Source organism: Cololabis saira, unplaced genomic scaffold (assembly GCF_033807715.1).
Source record: "Cololabis saira isolate AMF1-May2022 unplaced genomic scaffold, fColSai1.1 scf037, whole genome shotgun sequence".
Taxonomy (NCBI): domain Eukaryota; kingdom Metazoa; phylum Chordata; class Actinopteri; order Beloniformes; family Belonidae; genus Cololabis; species Cololabis saira.
The window spans coordinates 1-10971 of NW_026906201.1; the positions used below are offsets into that span (position 1 = coordinate 1).

A 10971-nucleotide genomic window follows, 5' to 3' on the forward strand; every position below is an offset into this window, starting at 1 on the left:
TTTCTTTCCCTCTTTCTCTCTTTCTCTCTTTCTTTCCCTCTTTCTCTCTTTCTTTCCCTCTTTCTCTCTTTCTTTCCCTCTTTCTTTCTCTCTTTCCCTCTTTCTTTCTCTCTTTCCCTCTTTCTCTCTTTCTTTCTTTCTTTCCCTCTTTCTTTCTTTCTCTCTTTCCCTCTTTCTTTCCCTCTTTCTCTCTTTCTTTCTCTCTTTCTTTCCCTCTTTCCCTCTTTCTTTCTTTCCCTCTTTCCCTCTTTCTTTCCCTCTTTCTTTCTCTCTTTCTTTCTCTCTTTCTCTCTTTCTTTCTCTCTCTTTCCCTCTTTCCCTCTTTCTTTCCCTCTTTCTCTCTTTCTTTCTCTCTTTCTTTCCCTCTTTCCCTCTTTCTTTCCCTCTTTCCCTCTTTCTTTCCCTCTTTCTTTCTCTCTTTCTTTCTTTCTCTCTCTCTTTCTTTCTCTCTTTCTTTCTCTCTTTCTTTCTCTCTCTCTCAGCATGCATGTGAAGGAGTGTACGTTTGTGTGTACATGGAAGTACAATCTGCATTGAGATTTCTCACTTCAGGAATCCCGGTCTGTGATTGGACGCTGCCTCGGCGTTGCCACTGCTCATTTGCATAAAGTTCAGATTTTTCAACTCCAAATTGACGCTCTGCTCTGGCTGCCTCTCCACGCGCGTTTTCATAGGAAATGAATGGCAGCCGGAGTCGCCTATGTGACGCTTTCAGTGTGAATGCAGGACTTTTTCTTGATGAAACACGGCATAGAGCATAAAATTAAAAATGTCTTGCCTTTGAAAACAAGTTGTGTTGTGTTTTGTATGATTTGTGTTGTGTCGTAATGTGTTTTGTATGATGTGTGTTGTGTTATAATGTGATGTGTTGTAATGTGTTTTGTATGATGTGTGTTGTGTTATAATGTGATGTGTTGTAATGTGTTTTGTATGATGTGTGTTGTGTTATAATGTGATGTGATGTAATGTGTTTTGTATGATGTGTGTTATGTGTTGTGTGATTTGTACTGAGATGTGTTGTTGTGAGTGTGTTCTGATTTGGTGTTGTGTGATGTGTTGTTGTGATGTGCGTTGTTGTGTGATTTGTACTGAGATGTGTGATGTGATGTCTGTGTATTCTTTTCTCTTTTCCGTAATTTCATATAAACCTACAGTCTAAAATAATTGTTTCCTTTTTTTTGCCAGTTTCCCAGCTTCTGAAAGCAAGACCGCCAACACACACCAGCTACACAAACAGAGCACACAACCTAAATACATAGCCCTATACTGAAATACATCCATTCTCTCTCTCTCACACACACACACACACACACACACACACACACACACACACACACACACACACACACACATTTTTGCATTGTTTATCGTTCTAGTTGATATTGTGTTTGTTCAAATTTCACACTTTTACACTGCATTGTGTTTGCCTGTGAAATAACCGTGTTTTGGAGTGTTTTTTTCTGAAGTGTTTCCAGGTTGCTGACGAGATGCCGAAGAAGGGAAAGCGTTCGAGGGCGCAGAAGCTGCGCTGGAGCGAGCCGGACGAGGTACAAGCAAAGTACAGAATAGATAGCTTTAAAGCTACACACAATAGACTACAAAGCATTAAAGTTGACGTGAGGAAAGTGAGTGCTTCTTCTGTCAAGTGACTGCAATGTGTCACTTATTGACTGCATTTCATTGGTTTTGTGTTTTGAGGTGACCCAGCCGGAGACGCCACCGCCAGCCCAGCCGTTCGGGACCCAGAGGGATGGAGCCAGCCCCTCCCAGTCTCCTGCCCAGAAGGTATAGTGTTCACTCTATAATTCTTTCAAGTAATAATGAAATACACTGTGTAATTCAAAGTCTTCAGTTTTAGTAACTTCAGTTCTGTGTTACAGAAGAAGAAGCTGTGGATCCCTCTGCCGATCTCACCATCCTACTCCCCTTACCAGCCTGGAAGGGTATGTTTTTATTTCTTCTACAACTGCCCACACAAACACACACACACACACACACACACGCACAGGGTATTTGCAGTACAGTGCTGCACTTTACACGATGCTTCACAGAGCCGGATTAAATAAATGGACTACACTAGGCAGACTGTGATTTTTGGGCCCCCCTCCATCGATGTTATTTATGAATTGAAATCTTAAACTTGCCAAAGTTACTAATAAAAGTTAATTCACATTTTACGTAGCATAGTCATAGGCAAGTTGGTTCTTTGTATTCCAAAATAAGTCATGTGTTGTATATTAAACAGTCTATCAGACTATTTTTAAATTTTTATTATTTATAGGTTATTACACCACTCTATTAAATGATAATAAATTATCTTTATCTTATCGATTGCGAGTGTCATTGTTAAGGCAGTAGTACCAGTAAATGACCAATAGGTGTTAGCATTGCTATGTAAACAGAGCAAGTAAGATAAATGTTGTAGTCTATTGCATTTTGTAGAAAATCTTAATTAAATGTGTTGATTTAAATTTAATAGTTAAATAAGAGGTCAAATATACAAAGACCAATAAAATTTGCAGTAAGACAAAGTGTGCTGTAGTGGTAAAGATGTTTATTTTCATGGACAAGCATCACCTCTAATCTCCTGGTCTGGAATGGTGTTCTTGACTGCATTCTAAAAGCAGATTTAATCACAGAAACCTCGTAGAAAAATAAGCAATCATTAAATAATTTGAACGATACCTTATGTTTGAACCAAGAACACTTTTTTTTTTTCCACTTTTCTACTAATTTGCTCAAACAGCCAAGGAAAATGAGCCTGAATTGGGTGAATAAAAATACTAGTCCCTTCACCTAGAGCCCATATTCACACCTGTGATTAAGTACAGGAACAAGAAGACAAACATGAACCCTTCACATTTATCACAACCATTTAGGAACTGTCCAACAATAAACCAGACCTTGCAGCCTGATAGCTTAATTGTCCCGCTTAGTCCGCCCCTTGGATTTTACTGATTGGCGTTAATGTGACGTAACGTTAAAGTAAAATTCAATTTTTAATTAGTTAATAAATATTGATTCATCAACACTGAAATAAATTGTAGATAGGACATGTATTTTTATTTACTTACTGTTTTTATTTTATTTATTTTTTCCTCTGTCTGGGCCCCCCTGCCAATCAGGCCTTAGGCACATGCCTAGTTTCCCTTTGCGTTAATCCGGCTCTGCTTCAGTGTACTACAAGTGTGAGTAGTGATGTAATACTTTTCTGTCCCACCACCAGGTGTCCCCTTCTGACCTCCGCCCAGGTATGTAGCCCACTGTTTGTTTTCATTACATGTAAATTGTATATTCTTGTTGTTTAATTGTAAACAGATTTTCCCTGGGGTTTTTACAGGTTTTATGATGTAAAGGTATTGACTTTGTTTTAAGCAGGTTTGACAGTTTTTGTGTTTGTGCTTGCTCCTAGGCCACGGTACGGGTCACCGCCATCGCGTGCTGAAGTGGGACAAGTCCACCTTCACTCCCCATTTCCGGAAGTTGGTTGTCCCAGCGGAGTCACCTGACAAGAAGGTATAATACTCTTAGATTCCATTGAGTAAAATCTGTTTTTTGTAGTTTGGGGATCTTTGCACGTTGATAAAAAAACAAAAAAAATATGTCTTCTCATGCAGTTCGTCTTGCTTGTTGGTGACTCCCACCTTCGGCCCATCGCGGACGGGTTGGTGGGACTGCCGGACCGACGTCTGTCCTGTGGCGTCCTGTCTGTCCCTGGGGCGTCGGCACTTGAGTTGCGTACTGAGGTGCTGAATGCTGTACTGCCTCGCTCACCCGCGGCAGTCTGCATTTTGGCACCCAGTAACGACTTGAGTGCCAGCGGGACCGTCACTCAGGCAGGGGTCGCGTTTGGTAAGCTCCTGCTGACTGCCTGTGCTGCCTGGCCCAACGTAAGTATTCTTATATTGTTATTATCTTGATAACATGTCTGATGATATACTTGATTTTATGCGTATAACTTCAATTTCCATGCCATTTTGATGGAGAGAATGTAATTACTGAGAAAGAACATCTTTCTCACTCTAGGTGTGTGTTTTGGACTTCCCTCGCCGTCTCACCGTAGACCTGGACCTGCAGGAGCTTCTGAGCCAGGAATACCACCGTGTGGCTGCACGTATGGGTATGTAAACAAAACAAAAAGTACAGTGACATGTATAACAGTGTTTCTTGATATTTAAGTGGCAATGCCAAACTTCACTCATAATTGATTTGGCTGAAAGTATGGACAGGACTGTCTGAGAAAATTAAAATATTGTGTATAAAGTTCTTTATTTTCTGTAATGCAAACATGTCATACATTCTGGATTCATTACAAATGAACTGAAATATTGCAAGCCTTTTATTATTTTAATATTACTGATCATGGCTTACAGCTTAAGAAAACTCAAATATCCTATCTCAAAAAATTTGAATATTCTGGGAATCTTAATCTTAAACTGTAAACTATAATCAGCAATATTTTTGTTTTTTTAATTGCATTACAGAAAATAAAGAACTTCATCACAATATTCAAGTGTTCTGAGACAGTGCTGTATGTATCAATAAGGTTCAATGAGTCAATAATCAATAAGTCATTAAGTTTTTTTTTTGTTTTGTTTTTTTTTTTGTATTTTAGGTGTCAGGTACGTCTCTGCCACCCACTACTTTCCGCTGACACAACTTGACCTGTGGTGTCCTGACGGTGTAAGTACAATACACTCTACACTCTAAGACATGTTAAAAAAATGTGGTGTGCATATCTTTGGTAGATGATAGGGAAACTAAATCACTTTTGATCATGTGTGTCAGGTCCATCTCAGCAAGGAGGGCGGGATGGAGAGGCTTGCGGAGTTGCTGTGGTGGACCCTCCACCACCAGCTGGAGCCCACAGTCCCGAGGGTCCAGACGCCTCCGAGGACGTCGCCTCCTGCCAGACGTGTCTTCCCGAGGGCCCAGACTTCTCCCAGGACGTCGCCTCCTGCCAGACGTGTCGTCCCGAGGGCCCAGACTTCTCCCAGGACTTCGCCTCCTGCCAGACGTGTCGTCCCGAGGGCCCAGACTTCTCCCAGGACGTCGCCTCCTGCCAGACGTGTCTCACCAAAAGTGGTTGTGAAGGGCGTGGTCACCGCGCCATGTCCATCCAGCCCTTTGGAGCAGACACGTGTTCTGTCTTCACAGGTGGATGTGGGGGTGGATCCGATCCCGCTAAATCCTGTGTGGTTTAGTCCGGCGATCCTGGATGAGATGGAGAAGGCCGTTCCGGCCCACCTTCCCAGCGCTGTGGAGTGCGCAGCTCGTCCGGACGGCAGGAAGGTAATGTTCATGCAGATTTTATTTTTTCATTGAGGCCTCTTTTAAAAAGTGTGTTTATTGTCCAAGAGGAGCTAAGTCGCAAATATGGTGTGAAAAAAGTCTGTATGGTTTTTGTTCCAGCAGAAGTCGACCGTGGAGCGCCGTGAGAGACGCGTCGCCTCCAAGAGGACCCGGGAGAAGCAGCAGGTTTGTCATATTTTGTCTGATTTATTTGAGTAATACTTATTTGGATTTGTTTGAGTATTTTGAGTAGACACACCATAGACAAAAAAATTTTTTGTTATATTTAGTGAATAATTGTAACACAGTATTAAAATACATGGTTTCATTTTGTCAATGCAGTTCACACAATTTATTTATTTATTTATTTATTTATTGTTTTAGGTGGAGGCACCAGCCGTGGAGGTGTCCTCCAAGCCAGCGCCTTGCAGTCCTAGGAGAGTGGTGGTGGAGCCTGGTGCGTCTGACCCTGCCCAGCCCCAGGAGTCCACCTTCCAGGAACATCCCAGCGAGGTAATTTACATCTTTTAACTGCTGCACCTCTGTTTTTACTCACTCTCTCTCACACACACACACACACACACACACACACACACACACACACACACACACACACACACACACACACACACACACACACACACACACACACACACAGAGTTTCTGACCCAGGGTTGTGAACCACTGGACTCAGTAGTTTTAGTTTTAATACTTGTGTATTATTATACTTAGTGTATTTTGCTGCTATAATTTATGTACCCTTTTATTTAAGCAGTATTTGACATGCAGGACTTTTAATTGTAATGGAGCAATTTTACATTATTGTATTGGTACTTTCACTTAAGTAAAGGATGTGAATACTTTGTCCACCCATTGCTGGTTACATATGTTGGAGGCATGTAAGGTATGTTAAAGAATATAAGATTAACGATGATAATGAAACAAATTATGATTAATGATGAGATTGATAATGATTGATCTGTCACTTATAAAAGAAAATGTTACATCACGATAACAATGACAACATTCCTTAAAATGATTTCAGGATCCTGCCGTCGGTCCGAGCCATCGCACTCAATCTGTGAGGGCGTCGCATTCTCAGAAGGACGGGAGGTATGGAACCTTTTCTCGCAATCACCAGTGTACCTGCATGGCTCTGACCTTTCTCGCCTACCACCAGGAGGGGGTGGATTTTGACATGGTCTCACTTGATAGAGTGCTTGAACAGGGGAATGCACTCTATGTAGGTATCAAAGAACAGTTGAAGGCGGACAAAAGGTTCAAAAGCAACCACTTGACCATAGAGGAGATGCCGAAACAGGTTTTCACCGATTCGGATACCTACAATGTTCAGTTGGACATGTCGGACTTGAGGGTTGGTTTCTTGAAGGCTGTAGACGGCAGCCCTCGAAGCAGGAGAGGACTGTGCCTTCGTGAACAGCTGAAAAGCCTCTCTCAAGGTGTCACCCTTGCTTTTCTCATTGTCGCTCCTGAGTGCATTGCAGTGTTCCGTGACCGGTCCGGACGCTACGGGTTTTTTGATTCCCACTCAAGGTCTGCCAAAGGTTTTCCTCATTGTAATGGAAAAGCAATTATGCTGACCTTCTCTAAATTGAGTCACATGGTTAAACATTTGCTTGTGCTTTTTAAAAACCGTGGCCCTTATGGCAGCTATGAGTTCATGCCTGTTTCCTTTACAAGTGACCACACACTCAGTGAGATGCCTGGGCAGTCGGAGGATGTGACCATCAAAAGTCCATCAACGGCTGTACCAGAAGCACAATTGTTAGAAGAAGCCAATATCCCACAGAATACTAACTTCAGACATCCAAAGAATCAGGACTTGAATCAGCGCGTCAACATAGCACGTCCCAAGACAGGCAAGGATTTTTCGAAAATCGAGAAACACATGCGAAGAAAGGCTATGCGTAGATCGAGTGAGTGCAAAAAGAAACATGTACCACCTGTAAACAATGGTACAAGCATCACTAATAGAGCGCAGTATGAGAAAGAGAAATATGTCAGCAGTTTGGAATTTAGGCTGACAAAACTGCAGGCGATTAAAACCAAATACGCAAAAGACCGTTATCACCGAAAACAAAAGAAGAAGTACATCAAAAGAAGTTGGATGGATCTGGATAGTCAGAGCAAACAGAAAACCTTCATGAAAAAGTACATGAAGGAAAGATATAGCACTGATCCTCATTTTAAAATCAAACAGAAAAAGTACGTGAGCGAGAGGTATAGCAATGATCCTCAGTTTAAAAACAAACAGAAATGTTTAATGAAAAAGTACGTGAGCGAGAGGTATAGCACGGATCCTCATTTTAAAATCAAACAGAAAAAATACGTGAGCAAAAAATATCACCACAACCCAGAGTTCAGGCTGCGTCACATACAACACTGCATCCAGAACAAAAAGGATAGACTCGCTAAAGATGCTGCACTTCGTATTCGTCACAAGTTGCAGTGTGCACTCAGGATTAAGAGGAAATACATGGACATCGTAAACTGCCGCCCGGAAACTGCACAGCCTGTGGTTAACCCTGTGATGGTAGAAGCCATATCGGTATTTCGGGAAAGAATTAGACATGGGCCCACACATGTCTGCACAGTGTGTCACAGAGCTCTGTTCCCCAATCAGGTAAGGCATTGCAACAGAGCCAAATATGTTAAAAACATTGGCGTGGTGGCTGCTTGCTTGACAGGTAAGTATGTCCACGTTTGTGACACAGATTGCTCAGCCCCGTGCACCGTTCCACAGGACAGGATGCGGGAGTGGATCTGCCACACCTGTGACAGCCACTTGGCCAGAGGACGAATGCCGTCCATGGCAGCTGGCAACAACCTGGAGCTCGCACCCATTCCCCCAGAGCTCGAACAGTTGAACGTGCTGGAAAGGCAATTGATTGCAAAGATCTTACCGTTTGCAAAGATAGTTGCCTTGCCCAAAGGACGTCAAAGAGCAGTACACGGAGCAGTTGTGTGTGTACCATCAGAGATGGAAACCACAGTCAATGCTCTTCCGAGGCCCAGCGCCCAAGCCCAGCTGTTGCAAGTAAAGTTGAAGCGCAACATCAAGTACAAGGGCTATCAGCACTTCTACACAGTTAACATGAAGAATGTGCTAGCAGGGCTAAGGATACTGCGAGAGACTCATTCAGAATACAGCAACATTGAGATTGATGACTGTGCTGAATTTGAAAGTCTCGAAGAGGGAGATGCTCCACAGGAAGCCCCAGATGCTGCACAGCTCAAGGAGCCCAGACATCCGGAAGGAGACATGGAACCCGCTGCAGGCACATCTGGTGAAAAGCAGCCCAAGGAGGTGGACGACGACAAGGAAAAGGAAGACCTCAGGCCTGGTCTGGCCTTGGACACGTGCATGCAGCCTCTTGACATAGCACAGGAGGTTCTGTCATATGGGGATGGCATATTTAGCATTGCTCCTGCCCAAGGAAACAAACCTGTCGGTTTCTTTGCCATTCCTAAGCTTGAAGCCATGGCCTTTCCTGTTCAGTTCCCAACCGGAGAGAACACCTTGGATGAGGGCAGAATAATCCATCTGTCCCCAAGTGTGTACTTCAATTCAAGGCTCTTCTCTGTGGATGCCCGCTTTGCGAGGGACCAGAGTTATCTGTTCTTTTCCCAGTTTGTGACGGAAACGCACATCGCTAGAAACAGCATGTCCATCCAAACACGCAAGGGGAAGAAATTCACCAAAGATGGGAGGACAATTTCCAATAAGATGATTCAGGACAAAGAGGAGCTGGAACAACTCATCCAAAATAGGGATGCGACCCGTTTCATGCAACCCCTCCGAGGCACTCCAGCGTATTGGGAGAAAACGCTGCGAGATCTTTTCGCCATGGTCAGACAGTTGGGCAAGCCAACGTTTTTCCTAACGTTTTCTGCCGCCGAAATGAGATGGCCGGAGGTTATTGACATTATCAAAGCTCAACAAGGTGAGCAAGGGGACTTCTCAGAGCTGGACTGGAATGAGAAGTGTGAGATTCTCCGCAGTAACCCTGTGACGGTGATGCGCTTGTTTGAGAAGCGAGTGGATGCGCTCATGACAGATCTGCTCCTGTCACCTGCACAGCCCATCGGTCCAGTGGAGGACTACTTTTATCGGGTGGAATTTCAAGCCAGAGGTAGTCCACATATCCATATGCTGGTGTGGATCAAAGATGCACCAGAGATTGAGGATCCTGAGTGCTGCAAGGATGTCATCCAATTCATTGACCGCTATATATGCTGTCGGATGCCTGATGTGGACACGGACCCCGAGCTCCACAAAATAGTGTCTGAGGTTCAGGTTCACAGCCGCAACCACTCCAAAACATGCAGGAAAGGCAATGTATCGTGCAGATTTGGTTTTCCAAAACTGCCCATGGATCAAACGATCATTGGCTGCACACCTTGGGGGGCTGTTGATGATGGTGATGATGAAGATGTCAAGAAAGACGATGCCCAGAAAGACCAAGACTGTGGACAAAACGATGTTGGCGGGCATAAAAAATGTGGGGAAAAGTCCAAGGATTCCAAAAAGAGTCAGAAGAAGTCCAAGAAGAGCAAAAAATTCCTCTCAAAGCAGCAACAGATGGCTAAGGAAAAGCTGAAGCCGGTGAGAGATCTTCTAATGGACCCAAATGCCTCTTTCAAGGACTTGGCAGAGTTGTTGCAAAAATGTGACTTGCATCCTGAAGAGTACTCGCACAGTGTCAGATCCCTCACCAGTGGAATGGTGGTCTACAATAAGCGTGACCCCAAGGACTGCTGGGTGAATGGATACAACCCTGACCTGTTGCGAGCATGGAACGCCAACATGGACATCCAGTATGTCATTGACGATTTCAGTTGCATCATGTATATGATGTCGTACGTCTCCAAGCCAGAGCACGAGATGACTGAATTCCTTGACTCTGTCATCCGTGATGTACGGAAATCTGGCGTTAATAAACAGGATGAGATGAAGCAGATTATGCAGGCGTATGCTAAACACCGAGAGGTTAGCGCTCAGGAGTCTGTGGCACGGGTATGCAGCCTACCGCTGAAAAAGTGCTCGCGTTCTGTAATTTTTATACAGACGGAGGACGACGGTTTGAGAATGAGTCTTCCGATGAGCAGGCTGCAGAACATGGCCGCAGATGAAGAGGACGTTTGGATGGCAGGATTGCCGGAAAAATACATGCAGAGGCCTGATACAGGCGAGTTTCGAGACATGTGTCTGGCTGACTTCACATCCAATTACAGGGTCCTCTACGGTCAGCAACGTCAATCGGCTACTGCCATTCCCCTCCAGAACGACCACGGGTGTATCCAGAAGAGGACTTCGGGAAAACCTGCCGTCATCCGGTTTACTCGTTTCTCAGAGAAGAAACATCCGGAAAAGTATTACAGACGGCTCCTAAAACTGTACTGGCCACACAGAGAGGATGCTGATCTGAAGCCGGAACGCTACCCGACCTACGAAGCGTTTTATAAAAGTGGTCGGCGTCCGGGCCGATTGCCTGTGAAAAAGTACGTCAACTTCAATAGAAGGCGCTACGAAGGAGAGGGTAGGAAAATCGACAAAGCCCTCGAACGGTTTCGAAAGGAGGGACCCATCCGCAACGCGTGGAATAGTTTTGCACCAGAGGTTGAGGTGGATCGTTTAGAGTGTGTCGCTCAGCGAGA

At 44.1% G+C, this 10971-nt stretch overlaps 1 protein-coding gene across 1 annotated transcript; it reads left to right on the forward strand.

Annotated features, from left to right (window-relative positions):
- Nucleotides 1-1466: 1466 nt before the first annotated feature.
- On the forward strand, nt 1467-5092 carry LOC133430449 (uncharacterized; the record flags this gene model as incomplete). Its single annotated transcript, XM_061716726.1, has 10 exons — nt 1467-1547; nt 1699-1785; nt 1881-1943; nt 3227-3251; nt 3413-3516; nt 3618-3890; nt 4027-4120; nt 4616-4683; nt 4789-4915; nt 4965-5092. Coding segments are annotated over 10 exons (1050 nt in total), but the record flags the coding sequence as incomplete, so codon positions are not given.
- Between the last annotated feature and the right edge of the window lie 5879 nt (nt 5093-10971).